Source organism: Zonotrichia leucophrys, chromosome 1, assembly GCF_028769735.1.
Source record: "Zonotrichia leucophrys gambelii isolate GWCS_2022_RI chromosome 1, RI_Zleu_2.0, whole genome shotgun sequence".
Classification (NCBI taxonomy): Eukaryota; Metazoa; Chordata; class Aves; order Passeriformes; family Passerellidae; genus Zonotrichia; species Zonotrichia leucophrys.
In genome coordinates this window covers 40,465,075-40,483,355 of record NC_088169.1, presented here as the reverse complement: position 1 = coordinate 40,483,355, position 18,281 = coordinate 40,465,075, and the positions used below count along the sequence as shown (strand labels likewise).

The 18,281-nt window shown below is 42.7% G+C and overlaps 2 protein-coding genes across 14 annotated transcripts in view; both read right to left on the bottom strand.

The window, feature by feature from the left end:
- The window catches only part of LOC135450568 (solute carrier family 15 member 1-like), a 34,152-nt gene extending 27,623 nt beyond the window's left edge, over nt 1-6,529 (bottom strand). The window contains exons 1-2 of the mRNA XM_064718909.1: nt 6,488-6,529; nt 2,510-2,532 (exon numbers count right to left, since the gene is read on the bottom strand). Coding sequence (XP_064574979.1) covers nt 2,510-2,532; nt 6,488-6,491 — 27 coding nt within the window. The 5' untranslated portion in view covers nt 6,492-6,529. The remainder of the gene's footprint in view (nt 1-2,509; nt 2,533-6,487) is intronic.
- Nucleotides 6,530-16,102: 9,573 nt separating this feature from the next.
- DOCK9 (dedicator of cytokinesis 9) overlaps nt 16,103-18,281 on the bottom strand; it is a 113,542-nt gene continuing 111,363 nt past the window's right edge. For all 13 annotated transcript variants that reach the window (XM_064712299.1, XM_064712362.1, XM_064712320.1 and 10 more), the window contains one exon: nt 16,103-17,326. In XM_064712299.1, the coding sequence (XP_064568369.1) occupies nt 17,204-17,326 (123 nt within the window). In that variant the 3' untranslated portion in view covers nt 16,103-17,203. The remainder of the gene's footprint in view (nt 17,327-18,281) is intronic.

The window sequence follows — 18,281 nt, the reverse complement described above, 5'->3', positions numbered from 1 at the left end:
GACCTTCAGCAATGCTAGAAATGACCTACAAGTGTTGCACTATGCACATTTCAGGTCTCCAGCACCTAACCCTTACAGCAATCTTGACTGGTATCAACCCAAGGCCAACCAAAAATGCACCAAACCCCTGCAGTACACCTGTTAGAAGCTCAGGGCTACTTTTAAGCACCTGTAATTAAAACAAATACACATTTAAACTTTTCATTCAGGCAAATCCCCGAGGAAAACTACTTATCCTTAAAAATACTCTGTCTGATGAAGAATCCTTCATTTCTTCAGACCTGATAACAAAACAGACTTTATTCCTAACCTGAATTGACATGGCTTTGGCTGTCAGGTTCAATGAGACTTCACCTGCTGCAACAGGCATGACCATGTTCATCATCATGCAGTTCTTGCCATCGAGACAGTGGTTTAAGAGCATACATCAGGTACAAATCTGACATGGTCACTAGACCTGTAGCTTCATTTCTGATCACCTACTTGGCTTCATGGAGTGGATGAATATATAATTTAAAAAAACTTAATGGGGATGCAACTTAAACATAATCCTACCTTTTAACCTTTTTTATGGGTTTAACCCTTCTCCGTAGCAAAGAATCAAATTCTAAAGACATTTCCAGAGGCAAAAGAGTTCTTCTCCGTGTTCAAGTTGAATTAAAAAATGGCATTGTTTGAATTGCAAAAGCTTAGGAATTCAACTAATCTTTATTTTGTGTGAAACAGGAAGAAGTTAACTTTGCAGTTCAAAAGGAAAAAACATACACGGAAATCATGCCTGACACAAGTAAATTGCAAGCCACTGTTTCCAGCAAAGTCTAAAGAAACAATGCAACATTTGGAGACCTGGGTGCTACAACAGGCTGTTTTTGAGAATCCTACAAAAGAAATGAAAATAAGAGAGTGGCAGGAGCATTATTGACTAAATTCAGTCATGAGGATGCCTGAGCAGCCTGAGCAGCGCTGACCTTCGTTGTTTGCAGAACCAAGTACATACTGCATATCCTACCCATGGTTTGATAAGCAGGCTTCACAGCAAGAACTCCATCTCAGCTGAAGCCAGTGCCAGGTGGGACTCCTCCAGCTTCAGAGAACAAAAGTTTTGAGCCCTAAATATAAACTTGTGACTCTTGATTTATCACATCCTCCATGGGCTGTAAGAGGTGTCTCCAAAGGAAGACTATTCACACATATCCCAAAATTAGGTAAAATTCATTTGAGCTTGCACATTTCCTTCAGCTGAAGGCAGCAGGAGGTTTGGACAACTACTCCCAAGTTGGATACAAGTGCTGGAGGGCTGGAGCTCACCCAGAAGAATGCCTTGTGTCCCATCCACACAGCATTCCCCTAAGCCATGCAAATGGTCACAGGATGGAGAGTCACACACTGAAGTTTTGGTTCAGCACAGGTTAAGTTGGTTACTGAAACCCAGGCTGTGTGACTTGTAACTGGGAATAGCCCAGGTGGAGAGGAGGCAATGTCTGTTCCTGAAGCAGAACAAAGACCTCCCCATGTCTTTTCTTGCCTACAGAGGGAAAGACAAAGCAGTCCTGGCCCAGGAACTGGTGGGACCCATCTCCACCTGAATTTCACAAAACCTCACTAAAATCTTCTGACCACTTGGGGTTCTCACAAACCTCTCCAGTGTTTTGCCACCACCCTACACACGACCTTATTCTTTAGGACGGTGTTACATGCTGGTCTGGGGAGGTCACAGCGCAGCAAGGCTAGGTTTTTGTTTCAAGCCACCACTGCTTCTGTGCCTGGTGGAGCTGTCCTGCACTCCCATGCTGGCACAGCAGCCACTGGTTGGTTTTAGTGGCTGCCCCCAAACTGGAGAGGGTCTGCATGTAACAGCTGGAGCTGAGCACGGACAGGGCCATGCAAGAGACAGCTTCTGGGTCATTCCCAGGTGACAGGCCTTCTGTTTTTCCAAGTTGCTACAGAGAAGAGACTATACAATTAATCCTTGCTAATATATAATGCGTGCTTGTCCTTGTTTTGCACCGTACTGTCCTCTGTTACAGTATTCATGTGCCCATACACACATCTACCAAAACCTTTTCTGTTGTTACCCTCATTGGTCAGGAAGCACCAGATCCACCACCAAAAGGTAACCTGAAGGTTTTATATGTTTTATAATCCCCTCTGTAACCTCACCCTGCCCTGGGGACGCCACCACCCTGCTGCAGAGCTCTGACTTTGTCTGCTGAGGGAAAGCCTGTGGAGTAAAACCTTGCAAGATAATAAATACAAAGGCAGAGCTAGGGCTGCTGAGACCCATGTCATTAACAGTTCAAAGATTCAGGGTGGTGAACAAAGGAATGCTTAGCTAGAATTTAATAAGTTACTAGGCTGCTTTTGCACATTTGCCAGTAAGTCTTTATTGTATACATTTAATGTATGTTTATAGGCTTATTTTTATTTTGGGCGCTGCTAACATTAACAAAACAATGTAACCCAAAGAGAATCAGAAGGGCAACTTTTTATGAGGGAAAATAATACTTACTGACTGGCGGGAAATTCTTCCTTCTGTGGAGGGAAAAAACCAAAATACAAGTTAATTGCAACTAATAATACTCCCTTAAAGTCAATGGAAGATTCAAAAAAGGTTCAACTTAAATAAAGAATGAAATGTAAACACAGTACTGGTCAGGGTGAGTAAATTTTCAGTTTATTAAAGGGAGACTTTTCTCAGTTTTTAGGCAAAACTTCACTTGGCAGCCTTTGGTTCTTCAGAGTGAGCAGAAACTCCTACACTGCCAGGAGAGCCTCAAAGGGACTGAGGAGGCAAAGCATCCCATGGCAGCTCACCACACATCATTCAAGGGGGTGGTGAACCAGCCACCCACAGATGATGAGTTCTGTAACAACTCACTCTTGGGGATGTTACCTTCAAGGCAAGTCAAGATTAAAGAATAGGCTCAAGATGCCCTGCAGGGATGGAGGTCAAGTCCTGAAAAGGGACTTACAGAGGACTGAATATAAAGCCCCAAGTGAGTGATCCACTTTAGCAGGCACTCCCATAACCTGAACCCTTAACCTGGGAAGACCGGAAAGAGCAGAGGGGTCCCACTGAGGGCAGCAAGAGCACACAGCTGCTTGCAGCCCTGAAGTCACTTCCAGCTGCTCTTGGCAGGCCTCCTACCCCTGGCAGCACTCCAAGCAGAGCCCTGCAGGGCTTCCCCAGCTCAGGAGACAGGCTTGAAGGCTGAGCTTTCACTGTGTCAGATAAAGGCTCTGTGCCCACACAGGATTTCCATAAACATTTTACATAAAACACATGAGCAAGCTCATTAATATAAGACCAAGTACAAGATATGAACTTTGAAATCCTTGCTTGTTAATCATGCCTGGCTGTAATTCATCTCTCTAAGAAAAGTGTATTTGTGAAAATCATTATTTAGTCCACAATCCACAACAGATGAAAACAGGAAAATACTATTGTTTTTGACAGAATATTAAATCAAGTAAATCTTCAGAAATCACTGAAAGAGATTATTCCAATTCTTTCCTACACTGCTGTGGAGAAGTACCTTCACAACAGAGATAGTTGCAAGTAATTCAGCTATGCAGGTGATTCAAGAACATATTTTCCTAGAGAACAAGAAACATTCTGAAAGTGCTAACACACCCAGTTCAGGGCGCATGCAGGTACATGAGTGTTGCAATCCTGGATGCTGATAATATTAAACTTTCTGCGCTTAAAGGCACAGACCCACAAGAGAACGCTGCATTTGACCTGAGGCTGTGGAGAAGGCTTCCAAAATTGATTGATAGCACTGGCATACAAGTGTGTAGTTGTTGAAAAGTGTGTAATTTCACAGGGTGGAAAACTTGGAGTTTGGGGTTTTAGAATATAGAAATAAATATGAAGCAAGATGGAGGTTTTAGGATGGAGGCAGGTTGTTCATCTTTACCTTCTTCCTTCTTCTTTATGGGTTTGTGTGGTGTTTTTTAATTGGGCAGAAAAGTCCGCATAGTGGGCTTCGAGAGATCAGTTATTCGGTTAAAAGTGAAAATAATCTAGGTGTCCTTTCTTAACTTGATACTTCAGGCTTAAAAGGCCTAGTAACAAGAGATTATTAGCCATTTGTGCCTTGCTAATGATAGGTTGTTGAACTCATGGTTGTGAGACTGTTTTACTGATAAGAAATAATAAACACCTGAGTCGAACATGAACAACTGTCTCCAGTGCCTTGAATCCAGACCCAGAGAAAAGGATACATGAGTTATTGAAGTTATTGGCATTTGTCCTTTCCACAACCCACCAGAGAAGATACACTGAAGATACCAAGGTGTCAGCAATAGCCCATCTTCATATCAGCTCCTTGGTTATTTCCACTTGTTGGCCTTTCCAGCACAATGTGCATCCCACTGCCCGTTTTTAATAACATGCACTGAGAAAAACAGTTTGGGCAGCTCACTTCTGTCGCTTAGCTAAGCCTTGGAAAAAAATATTTAGGATCTGGTTGTTGCTATGGTTTGGGGTTTCTTCTGCTTTCCTAATAGCAAAAGTATCACCTCTGCAAGAAACCTTACCCAGAGGAAATCAAAGAGGCAAATTTTTTCAGACATCATCATCTGACTCCAATGTGTAAGAGACACAACTATTTCTAAACATTTTGACTTCACCCCTCTATTCTCTATTCTTGTTTTGCAGAGAGGGTTGGGGATACTGCAGACAGCATTAAAGCCAACCTTTCAGCACAGGCACCTCAACTGAGGACTCCACTGTCAGGCAGCTTCAGGATCTGACCCGCAAAGCACAGAGCATCCACCATCTTGCATGATAAATCTGAAGCTAGCTAAAGGCAGGTTGGAGCAGTCCCTCTTTGGGGCAACCTTCAGCCCCTCTTACTTTTTCCCCACAAATGATGACCCACAGAACTGCTCATTTTCATGATACCAAAATGCCAAAGAGCTCCACATTTTTCATGGCAAAGCTCGAAGCAGTTGTTCAATTTGTATTCCCTTAAGACATTTAACATTTTTTAAGACATGTAAAGTCAACAACCACTCAGTTCTTGGCTTCAGCACAACATCTAAATGATTATCAGTGTGCCATTCTCTGCATCCCAACCTTGCAGGTCAGGTGGGGCAGCCTTACAGCTCCAGCCCCCTCCCACCAGGGTGGTTCCTTCCCTGCAGTCACAGAGATGCAGCGGATGCTGCAGCCCTTGCAGCTCACAGTCTGTGGCACGAGGTGGGAGCACCCTGCCTTGCTCCATGCAGCCATCACAGCAACTCTGCCCGGATGAAATGCTTCCTGTTCATGGCCACAATAAATCTGTACACACCCACACTGTCACCTAGGATGTTCCTGCCTCCAGAGCAAGCCCGCAGTCCTACACCTGACTTGGGGCACAGACAAGCCTAGTGCCTCTGCTCCCTGGAGCAGCCCTACAGCACCTGCACAAGGATGCTGCACCCAACAGGACTTTCCCCTCCAGGAGTCCCTGCTCCACACCTTGCTACTCCAGAAAAACACCTACACAGAAACTATCCAAGCAAATCTATAAAGCAACAAGCCTGATATTAAATGGGCAGACACAGCGGCATCCCATTTCTTTCTCTTCAGAGAACTCTTTCCATTTTTCTTTTCCATTTTGGTTGTTTGCCCAAGCCAGCAAGACCCCTGGCAGTGCCAGTGACATGTCCTGCCTGCTCATTACTGCGGCTGCTTGTCCCCCAAGATTTGCTTGCTGAAGATGCAATGGCATTTTCTTGGGTTCATTTACTTGTGGGGTGGAGAGTGGGCATTTCAGGTTCCTTCCCTGTGTGAGACAAGGTTTCTCCAGCCCAGGAGCTGCTTGCTGTGAGAGACACCCATGGACTCAGGCACTGCAGGACCAAAAGACCAACAAAAGGCAATGGAGACATACATCACAAAAAAGTTGGGTTTGCACCTCTATTACTCAGTGTTCCAGTTTAGACAGGAAAAAATCTTCAGGATTAATTAGATAGGTGGGTTCTGGCCTTATCTGAATTTTCCAGCTATTTATCTATGTATTTAAAAACCACTAAGTCAATCCTAGTCAAGCACTCTCAATGAAAAAGCATTCTATAACATCTGCAAGGAACACCACCTTTAACTTGTGCTCAGATCTCAAGCCCCACATGCCTGACAAGTGTAGTGTAGGATAAACCTTACCGGCTCAGCTCTCAGAGCTTACAGAGACCGAGGCACCAGCTCTCGGCTCTCACTCGGGTTTCAAGGCAGGCTCGTATAAACACGAGGATACAGCGTTTGCAGAGGGAGAGTAGAGACCCAGGATAGCCGGGGACTTCCTCAAACCGACACCGAGCAGCAGAGGCAGCCCTGGGCGGGCGAGACCCTTGGCCACGCTGTCAGCTCGGTCACGGCACGAAGAGCCGGCTCGGAGGGAAGCGGCAGGAGGGATGCTCATCCCGGGCCGGCATCCCTCCCGCGGGCCGGGCACCGCCACCCGCTCCGGACTGCCCCGTCCCGCCCCGCCACACCTACCCATGTCGCCGGCGCGGTCCCGCCGCAGCGCTCGGGGCTGAACGCCGGCAGGAAGGCAGGGAAAGAGGGAAGGAGGCTGCTGGGGGCGGCCGGGCTTTAAGGGCGGCGGCGGGGCCCCGCCTGGCCCCGGGTGCTGCGGGGCGGCGCCGCGCAGGTGTCGGGGCGGGAGCGGAGCGGGTCGCGCTGGCCGGGAGCCATCCCGGGGCTCACCTGGCCCTGAGCCGCCGCCAGCGGCCCCGGCTGCCCCGGGAGCGCTCCGGGAGCCCCGGCGCTCCTCCCGCCGCCGCCGCCGCTCCCCTCACGGCTGCCAAACCAGGGCTCTCACCTGTGCCCGGGGCTCGCTTCGCCCTCCGGCCGCCAGCAAGCACCGAGACAGGGCCACAGCTGAACCGAGCGCCCTGCACTGCTGCCAGCTCCACCTTGTCCCTCTGCTGTCAACGGCGTGACGGAAAACTTTGCAAGCAAGTAAGGGAAATTATACGCTGTGTGGAGAGCAGCTTTCTGCCTCGTTCCCTCCTCTCGAGCCAAGGAAACAGATCTCCTAGACTGCTGCAGCTGCCACCCGTTTCTAATGTTCTCTGACCTGTGGCTCCAGTGGACAGATGCTTCTGAGAAGCTGCCTGGAGAAGATGTGCATGCGTCCCTGGAAGTGTTCAAGGCCAGGCTCAATGGGGCTTTGAGCAACCTGGTCTAGTGGAAAGTGTCCCAGCCCAAAGCACGGCATGGGAACTAGAAGAACTTTAAATTCTTCTAATCCAAACCATCCTGTGAGTCTGTGTTTCTATGACCACTTTGCTCATCCCTTGGTCAGTCCACAGCAGACATCTGTCCCATGTGCCATTTGTGCCACAAGCCATAGGGAAAGCTGGGAGAATGCACATCAGTACACCATGATGTACGTTTCATGCACACACCTTACTGAGCCATGGACTTGGAATAAATGGATGAGAAGTTTAGCAGGAGCAGGAGAGCCAGAGTGCAAGGCTGACCAGAAGAACAGCTAGGGGAAGCTACATGTTACCAAGGCTTGAATGAACTCAGCATGCAGAAACAGTTAAACATTAACTGACATTTTCAAAACAGAATTTTCTGAAAGAAGAATGAGCTCCTTCTTTGAGGCTTGAAGATACAGTGGTACACTCTAGTTTATGCAACCAATCCAATAGCATTCTCTATGGCATGCACTTAATAATTACCTGGCTGCCGAACAGGTTCATTTTGTCTTGGGTACAAATCAAACAAGCATTGCAATGCATTGCAATTTGGAATATCTACAGTCAGCACTTCAGCTGCTAAAGGCTGCTCTGATTTGTGGTCCAGAGCTACAGCTGATCCTGGGTTTCTTCCATTGTATCTGTATGGGGGTAATCTACTCAAAGGAGCTCTAACCCCTTAGCAGTTACCTGTACCCTTGACTGTAGAAATTAGTGAATAAATTCTTAAGTTAAAAATGAGTAGGTGGTTATAGCTATATTTATAGCAAGTTCTCCAGTAAGAAACATAAATCTTGCTGTATAAGCTCCACTGACACAGCTGATGCTAGTCATGTATCACTTCTCACTGGGATATACATATATGGCCACACAGCACAGGCAGTGTTGTGTTTCTCTATTGTGGTTACTCCAGCAAAACAAGCAATCTGTAATGCAGCAAAGAATGCTGAAACCTCCAATGGCTCATTCATCTACAGAATAATTGAGATATGACCACCATTTTCTGTTAAAGTATGGAATTAAAGATGCCATTTCTTCCCTGAACAATGGGAAACTTCTCATTGCATGACCAGTGTTGGTAAAAGGTTCGTTCCCAGGCACATCTTATATAGACCTATGCATTTAGTGAAAACAAAGAGTAGGCCTTTGATGTTTCTTCCTATAAAGCAACATACAACTGGAATTCAGATGTTGAGGAAAACAGCCATTCTCTCAAAAATTCGTGATAAATTAGCTAGTTTGATCACCCTGGCTTTCACTCAGTTTATCTTTCAATGTTTAAGGTCTCAAAGTATTCACCCTGCTGAGTACACGCTTTAATTTGTCCCACAGAGAGATAAAAGGACATACAATGGTTCCACAGCTGTTTCTGGGGTGGATTGGCTTCTGCTGTCCTTTGGTAAGTGGGGGCCAGAAGGCTGATCACTGTGGAGCTATTTTATGGTTGTATTTGTTGTAGGGACAGAATTTGTTCTCTGAGGATTAAAGTTTCCCAGTAAGGCTCCCTTTCTAAGAGAACTCAGAGTACAGCAGGGCTGTTAAATACTCAGCAAACAAAAATGCAGAAATGCATTTCTGCTTTTTTTCTACAAAACTCTGAACTCAAAGAAGCATATTTTCAAGGTTTAATAGAAAATTCAGGCAACAGAACTTTGAATAATTAAGCATGTTTACCTATGAGGGACGCTCTCAGAAGCCTTGCTGAATTCAAGGTAGACAACATCCACTGCTGTCCCCTCAAATCCCCAGGTAGTCATGCTATCAAAGGCAATCAGGTTGATCAAGCAAAATTTCCCCTTGTTGAATCCACGGTAACTATTCCTGATAAGCTTCTTTCCCTCCATGTGCTCAGAGATGACAACAAGGATGAGCCATTCCATCACCTTTTTGGTGACTCAGGTGAAGCTGTGACTGCCTGGTAGTTTTCTAGGCCTTCCTTCTTTCCCATTTCTAAGACTGAATTGACATTGACCTTCCTCCAGTCCTTAGGCACCTCTCCTGGTCTCCAAGGTGTTTCAGTGAAGGAGTAGCTTAGCAGTAACATCTGCCAGCTCCCACAGCACTCATGGGTGCATCCCATTGGGGCTCATGGGTTTGTGGCTGTCAAGTTTGCCTACTTGATCTCTAACTCAGCTCTCTCAGTACCAAGAGAAAGAAAATCTGGAGACAGGAGGACTTTCTTGGCTTCACAGTCTGGGATTCCTGAGGGCAGGCTTTAGTAGTAGGAACTGAAAGAAGGCATTCAGTAACTGCTCCTTGTCTTTTGTCACCAGGGCACCCACCTAACCCAGCAGCTTGCACATGTTTTCCCTAGCATTCCTTTTCCTACTGATGTTCTTGAAGAAGCCCTTCTTGGCCTTGATTATATTAGGGTCATAGCTCTTCTCATCTCATCCCTTCATACTCTGACATTCCCATATTCCTACCAAGTGGCCTGTGCATTTTTCAACATTCCATAAACTTCCTTATTTATTTGAATTTTGCCAGAAGCTCCTTGCTTATCCGTGCATTTTTCTTCCCTCCTTCCCTTGATTTCTTACTCAAAGGGATGCACCAGTCTTTAGCTTGGAGGATGCGATGCTCTATAAGGGCAGGGTTATCAGGGTCTGTCTGTCCCTGGCAACCGTCGGTGTCACGGATAGAGGAGCACTGCTGAGCACAGCCTGTCCAGGTACCTCAGGCAGGCTGCCAGCCACAGGCAATCTTAGCAAGCAGCTCGGCTCTTGAAGTGAGATCAGCTTTTTGGTGAATTCAGCTCTTTGCTTGCTAAGTGCCGTGGCAGACGCAGGGATGACAGAGGAGAAGAGCTGTACCAGGTTCCACAGATGTGTCTTTATTGGCAGCCTCTGCGAAGGGCAACAGTGACAGCTCTTCTGCCGAACTGGGCAGAGGCAGGGGTTCATATAGAGTGTAGGGCTTTTGGGAAACAGTCCAATAGTAAGGGTCAAGGCAAATATGATCTATGATCTTACAGAGACATAACGAGGGTGTGAGGTGGAAGAGAGGTTTCTTGGTCCAGCCATCACGACTAGGCATTTCTTATCTTAGGCAGCTGACTGCCAGGGAGGCCTTGCAGGCCTACAATGCTCGAATATAAACTCTTGGACCCTCCTACCTTGCCCACGGGATTCCTCCAGGTAGCCAAAATTAGCTCTCCTGAAGTCCAGGGCTGTAATCCTACTTACTGTCCTGCTTCTTCCACACAAGACCCTACACTCCACCATCTCATGGTCACCACAACCAAGACTACTCCCAGCTCTCATATCTCAAACCTGTCCTACTTTCTTAGTTCAAGGTCCAGCAGCACAGGTGCTTAATGACTCTTCCATCACTCATGTCCAAAAGTTACCATCAGTGCTCTGCAGGAACCTCCCAGGCTATGTGTGTTCCTGCTGTAATGATCCTTCCACTGGAGGGATGGTTCCACATATTGCTCAGTTAAAGCAATATGTGCATGGTCTGTAAGATTGTTTCCTTGCATCTCCTAGGAAGGAAGAATACAATAATTTCAGAGGGGCTGGTGAGGTGAGTCCATAACATGGAATAATTGATAACAACTATTCATTATTTAAGGATGAACAACCTGAATTGAGGTTGAAGTATTTTAAAGAAAATTAGGGCAAATTACTATCTGTTCAGATTACGTGTTATTTATAAATATTATTATATGTTTTTGACTCATATTTTTTAGATTGGAAGAATTGTAATAAGGATAAAGAATTTGCAGGGGTGTGCAGCTGATAATGGAATAGTCAGTATTGCAACATTCATGGAGTTCTGAGAGTTATGGAATGAACAATGAATTGAACAGTTTTGCTGAACTAAGGTCCTTTCCTTGCAGTTATCTGTGCATCCTTGGGAACTTCTTGTTTCTTCCTTTTACAGTCCACACCACTGATAAAAGCCCTGATCAAACACTGATAAAAGGGTACTTACCAGCTCTATGAGAAGTTTCACTTCTATCTTGGTACTGATAATGCTGACTGGAAGAAAATCATGCAGTCACTTTCTTTTCAGACTTCTTCTAGGCTTCAGAATCCTCTTATTTTTTTTTTCCCCAAACAATAAATGTTAACTCAAAGTTATTTATTCAGTGGCTATCAGCATTTTCTTGTATTAAGTCTAAGTTCTAGGCTGGTAAGCATGTGGTTTCCCTCATACACTTGGAAAAAAATCTGATGTGTTACTTCAATTAATTTGAAAGCTATATTTGTATAAAGCTGCTTAAACCTTATACCAATTCTTAAAATAGTAAATTGAAACAAAACTAATGTAAAAGAATTTTTATTTTGAAAGATGAGTGTGTTTTGAAGGCCTCAGCTGCAGTTCTGCCAATTATGGTCACAATTTTCATGTTCTCCATCTTAATTTGTCACATCAAACTTCCACATTTTTGGGAGTCAGATATCACAGTTATAAACATGAACAGATTATACAGCACTAGCTACAAAAATCACTATCCCAAGAAGCTCCACTTGCTGTTCAGGTATCTGGTGTCAATGAATCTTACAGGACAGAGAGAGACACACAAAGAAAAAGATGTTCTAAGGATTCATAGTGAAAGGTTATTTACCTAATTCCCTTCAGACTCCTTTTTTTGTCTTTCCAGCTAATCCTTCATAGCACAACCCAGAGAGCAAAACAGAAACATGCAGCTAGAAAACTCTCAGTGCTTTTTTCATCATTTACAACATGTAGTAACAAAACAAGGTGTAGCGTTTCCAAGGTATTTTACTAAAATCAATCACACCCTGCTTTGCAGCAAAAAAAAAAAAGTTGCAAGTTTACATTGAGAGAAGAAATTACAAAACTCATTTCTAAGCAGAAAATACCAGCAAAAAAAGCCCTAATATCTACTACAGTTAACTTGAAAAGGATATACTGCCTAGTCTCTAGATATAATTTTAATTGTTTATTTGTGTTGAGACCAAAACATATTTAGAGTCTAAAAGATTCTAAATAACTCATATATTCACTATACCACTTAAAAAAGGGAAAAACCCACCATCAAAATATTTTAAAGATATTAAAATATTTTGATATTTTGAAAATTAAAACTTTCAAAATATCATAAAAACAATTGAATTTTTTCATTATCTGCCAAAGCTTTCTTTTTTTTCTTCCTGCAGGAAGCTCCAGGACTCCCAGTCTGAATACAATTAAATTCAGAATTTTTCAGTTCATGAAAAACCACAGAACAGCAGTCTTCATAAATTTTAACAGCTAACCTTCATGGCAGACAGATGTCTCCTTTGTACTGAAGTTTTTTCATAAAGAAATCAAAGATAATAGAAACTGGATATAAGAAAAAACCTTGCCTGCCTTAGCACCTAGACTAGGTGCTTTCATTAAGAGCTAGGTCCATCCAAAGAGACAGTTTTATTTGAAATAATTATATTTCAACTTAAATACTTATTTTTAATACTTATTTCTACTTAAATACTATTTAAAACAATATTTATAACATTAATTTACTGCTTACCATGTCCATCCTCAGACCCAGCTGCAAAGACCCCCATGACCTATTACAAGTTGCTGTTGTGCATCTAACTCTGGCAACAGTAAACCAGAGCCCGCTCAACAACTTGGAAAAAGATTTTTGAAGAGTATGAATTGGAAAGGTCCAGTTTCATTTGTCCCTACACCTCCTCATCTTTACAATCCTTAAGCCCCCTCATTCCCGTGGGGGGAATGACAGACTGCTCAGCACAGAGTGATGCAGTCGAGAGGAGGGGTCTCTGCTTTGGCCAGTGTCTGTCTGTATGTCCCCAGAGCCACAGACCCTCTGGCCAGTGTCTGTCTGTATGTCCCCAGAGCCACAGCCCCTTTGGCCAGTGTCTGTCTGTATGTGCCCAGAGCCACAGATCCTTTGGCCAGTGTCTGTGTGTCCCCAGAGCCACAGATCCTTTGGCCAGTGTCTGTGTGTCCCCAGAGCCACAGATCCTTTGGCCAGTGTCTGTTTGTATGTCCCCAGATCCACAGATCCTTTGGCCAGTGTGTGTCTGTATGTGCCCAGAGCCACAGATCCTTTGGCCAGTGTCTGTTTGTATGTCCCCAGATCCACAGATCCTTTGGCCAGTGTGTGTCTGTATGTGCCCAGAGCCACAGACCCTTTGGCCAGTGTCTGTCTGTATGTCCCCAGAGCCACAGATCCTTTGGCCAGTGTCTGTCTGTGTGTCCCCAGAGCCACAGACCCTTTGGCCAGTGTCTGTCTGTATGTCCCCAGAGCCACAGCCCCTTTGGCCAGTGTCTGTCTGTGTGTCCCCAGAGCCACAGATCCTTTGGCCAGTGTCTGTCTGTATGTGCCCAGACCCACAGATCCTTTTCTCCCCTCGAGGTTCCCAAGCAGGGCTTGGTAGCCAACTGTCAGCCCTGGCAGAGTGCTAAGCTGTGTTTCTGCCATAGCCAGGACATCCTTTTTTATCAAATATTTGATCACCTCAGGATCCTGCACTTGTTCTGTGGTGAAGTCCCAGACTGCCAGAGGGGACAGTCCTTGTCACCTGCCTGTATTATCCCACATGCCTTGCTACCCATGACCATACTGCCTCGGGACATACCCCTGTGTGATATTCTTGAATTAAACTTAGGAAAAGCTGGAAAAATATACTTGAAACATGCCAGTAGGAATATCTTAGTTACCAAAGGGTATCCAAGATACTGAAGAGTTTTTGTAGAAAGGGAGAAAACATCTACCCCACAAGAAAAGAAGTGGAAGGCGCCATTCTTTCTTTCATCCGCCAAGTGGTTCTTGGAAAAGGGAAAGTGTCTAACTTCGTTGTCCTCATGAGATGGTTCCCAACGTGCAGGGAGGGCAACAATGCAGGGCCCAAATACCAGTTTAGGTTCAAGGCCAACTCTTTTATCATAGTTCTCCCAAGCAAAACACAACTAAATGATACTCTGCAAATTCAGCTTTTAACAAGCTCTCAAATTTGATGTACAGAAAAAAAAGAAGAAGAAAAAAATAGGGAGCATGGCAGTGATTAGATAAACTAATGCTGTGAACAAGTAAATCAACACTATGACCAACAACTGTCAAACTGATAATAATTATCAGTTCCTTCTATAACACACTGTGGTCAAATCTGTTATCTCAAACCCTTCAAGCCTGACACTGGGTGCCAAAACAGGACTGTTGTGATTCAACTTGATCCAGCTGCTCCCTCTATCCTCTGCAGCAGGATAGGGAACACAATCAGAAGGATAAAAGTGAGAACATTTGTGGGTCCAGATAAAGACAGTTTAATACATAAAAAAAAACAAAACAAAACCAAGATGAAGAAATTATGCAAAAAACCCTCAATTGCTTGCCAGCAGCTGACCAATGCCCAGCCACTCCCTGAGCAAGTGCTGCTCTGGCAAACTTTTTCTGCAGTTTTTATTGCTGCACATGACACCTATATGGTACAGGACAATCCTGTGCTCAGTTGGGATCAGCTGTCCTGGCTGTGTCCCCTCCTCCCTCCTTGTGCACCCGCAGTGTGATCATTGGTGGGGTGAGAGGCAGAAAAAGCCTTGACTCTGTGCAAGCGCTGCTCAGCAACAGCTGAAACATCCCTGAGTTATCAATGCTGTTTGCATCACAAATCCAAAACACAGCCCCATACCAGCTACTGTGAAGAAAATGAATCAAAAACCTGCACAGAGCCCAAGTCTTTATAAATAAATTAACCTACACTGGATAATTAATTTACATGCTACAGAAGTAACAACAGAGAAGGGTACAGGTGGTACAGAAAGAATTATTCAGGAGGGAAATGCCCCCATTTATTACTATGTATAAAGCTTAAACAGTAGAGGGTGTGTTCCCTCATAGAAACACATCACAAGAGATTAAGTCTATAGACATGTCATTTATGTGTTAATCATTAATGATTTAAATGATTTAAGCCTGTGTAAACCTACAGCAATGTCAACTACAGTTTGCTGGTTTTCATAGGCCAAGGTTCAGCAAAGCAGTTACATATATATTTAGATGTATGTGTGCCTCTGTGTGTGCATATATATGCATATATATATATATACACATAAACATATTCACTTCTGAATACAAACTACATTTATAGGTTAGTTGTCAGATGCATCTTAACCCAAGTGAGGTCTCAGTGCAAAAGGCAAACTGTCAGTTCTGTTACCAAGGCAAAGCAGAAAAAGTCACAAAAAATGAGGCAATTCAAAGAAGCCATCGTGATACACACAGCAGCTCTAAATACATGGATACAGAAGTCTTCCTAAGTGGCAAAACAGCTTTACAAGATGTATTCTATATTCTCCCAATAATGAAACACCTTTTGAGGTAGGTGTTCCTACACCTATTTCCACAGACGAACAGAAGTGTGAAGCATTTAGGGCAGAGGAGAAGAAAATGCCTCTTTCAGCATTGTGAGTTCACTGTCTAGAAATGTAGGATTTTTTTTCCTCTTGAGGGAAAGAATTTTAAACAATGAGAAATTTTGCTTCAGAAACATAGAGAAAGCAGAGTATATGCAGCATTTCACTGCCAAGATGAGCTGCTTTAGAAAAAACCTTTGATGAGTAATGGCAACATATGTGTTTCACACTGTGCTACAGAAAAATGACAGCAAACCTTATGTCATAAATAAAAGATGATTTCTACTGTCATGTGATGAAAAGTTTTGAAGACTTCCTAATATTAACTGTTGTGGTGAATAACAACCTGTAATTACAGTAACATGGTACTAGAGTCAAATGCAAGGGACTCAAAACTGATGTTTCAACTAATAATTTAATTGCCTTTACTGACAAGGAATATGAAATAAGACTGACAAGTGTCTGCATCTCATACACAGGATGCAAAAAGGCATTTTTTAAATTCAAGCTTTCATTTTTCCCAAATGTCAGGAGTGAATCTAAAACAAAAAAACGCAGCACACAGTGAGAAAAGTAACTACCTTTTTTCTTTTAATATAGATGTAGTACAGAATGTTTAATTACAGCAGGACAGTGCTTCCAGTTAAATAAAATTAAAAACCTTTATTTCCCCCAAATATAAAATTACTAAATTAATGTCTTAAAAGAATAAGAATATGGAAAAAGCTTTAAATTATACCACCATTTACCACAGTAACCATGATTACCAATTACATACTCCATTGCTTTGGCAAAAAAGGTTTTTTTTTAATAACTGCATATAAACCTAACATAGCAAAGACTGTATACATCTTTATATTGCACTTATTTATATACAGGGATAAATGAACTGTAAAGTCTGCATATACTTGGAATGAGCAAATTTTCAAAAGAAACTGAAAGCAGAATGGTAAGAGCAGGTATGAATATTAAAAAAATGCTTAGAAATGTAATACATTTATGTACAGACTGTACGGACTGTATTAACAAACCATATGTACATAACAATTTACTACTATTGATATTTTAGTATAACTCAGTGTTCATTAATACAGACCTTTGGTTGTATTTAGTTGTTCAGTAAGACCTAAGCTCGCATACCTCCAAAATGCAACAAGGTATAAAATAAAGCACAACAATTTGCCAAATGGTACAAAAACTACTATTGTCAGTTCCATTAAACCCCAAAAACTAGTGTCTCTGTCTAGCCCCAAAATAGTTCTTGTACTTGGAATCTCTATGTGCCATACACAAAAAGAACACCTGAATGTTACATATCTGCAAAATTACATCCCACAACACTTTTTTTGTAATGTGCAATTCATCTTAATAATACTTTCTAACGAAAAACAGAAGCTAACTTCATAATTTTCCAACACGCACTTCTGCAATGACATTGTGAACACTTTTAAATTTTACCAGCAAGATTAAAAAATATATATGTGTGCCTCCCTTACTCTAAAAGACTATTACCAGTAACTGCTATTTGCTAAGTGTGCTCGGACATTCGTATGAACTACGCAGTTTGCATGTGCCCAACATTTAGCTTCGAGGTCATCCTGAGTTTGCACACAATGAAGCAAATCCACAAGCTTCAAAAGAAACAAACATACTTTCCTTTACAAAACAATCATGCAACTGAAGAAGAACTGGGCATCCCGTGAACTGTTGTGCTTGTCGGAGTCCCACTTATGGCGTTGAAAATGTGCAGTGAGTTGGGCATGACACTGGCCTTTTCTTCCACTGGAGTAATCTTAAAATGAAAGACAGGTATTTACCAAAATGTTTCAAAATGCATTATTTATGTATTTATTTTTATGTTTAAAAATGGCACAGGCATGTCTAAAACAGCTAACCAATTTCTTGATGTGCTGCTCATTGACTCAGCCTCCCAGTACTTTTTCAACTGCACAAAACTTTTTGGAAAGGGTTACTCTTTTCAGCCATCTCCTAGATTTAGGAGAAGTTACTTCTCCAATATCAGTTCTCCTAACTCACTGTCCTCTGCAGAGGATGCTTGGACAGTTTCTATCAGTCCTCCTGTTAACTTTCAAAAGGAGTTTCATAGTGACAACAAGCTAACTTTTTGCCCTTTTTTAGTTTTCCTTTTTTTTGACTTAGAGGTATGATTTGAGCATTTCTCACAAAAAGCTATCGAAACACTGCAAAGATTTCATTCTTAACAACTATAAACAAATTGATGCTAAAATTAGAACTACTATAAAAAAAGGAATTATATAAAGATTAGACAAACTAATAGAACAGAAGTAGAGAAAACTAATTACCATCCCATCTGATCATATTGGCAAGCAGCAGAGGAGAAAAAAAAAATCTGTTAAGATTCTTTTATGCATTTTTATAACAAATTTTTTGCAGTTCTTAAGACCTTGTATGGTTACATTACAGCTAATAGTTTATTCAGTGATGCAAAGCTCTTTTTCCCAAAACAGCAATAGGCAGATACATAAAGAAGAGATTTAAAAAGATTTAAGTGAAGACCTTCATGTTTCTAAGCCTTCAGGGGAATTATCAGTCTAACTGACAAAAAACCAAAACCCTAAAGCAAAACCACCAACAACATGGCATGTTTTAATTATATACAACTAATTACATTTGTATAAGAACACAGAGGTAGGCTTATAGTACATATTACTGCAGTCAGTGCTGTACTTTTATATTCTGTTCACAGTATCTTAAGGATATCAGTT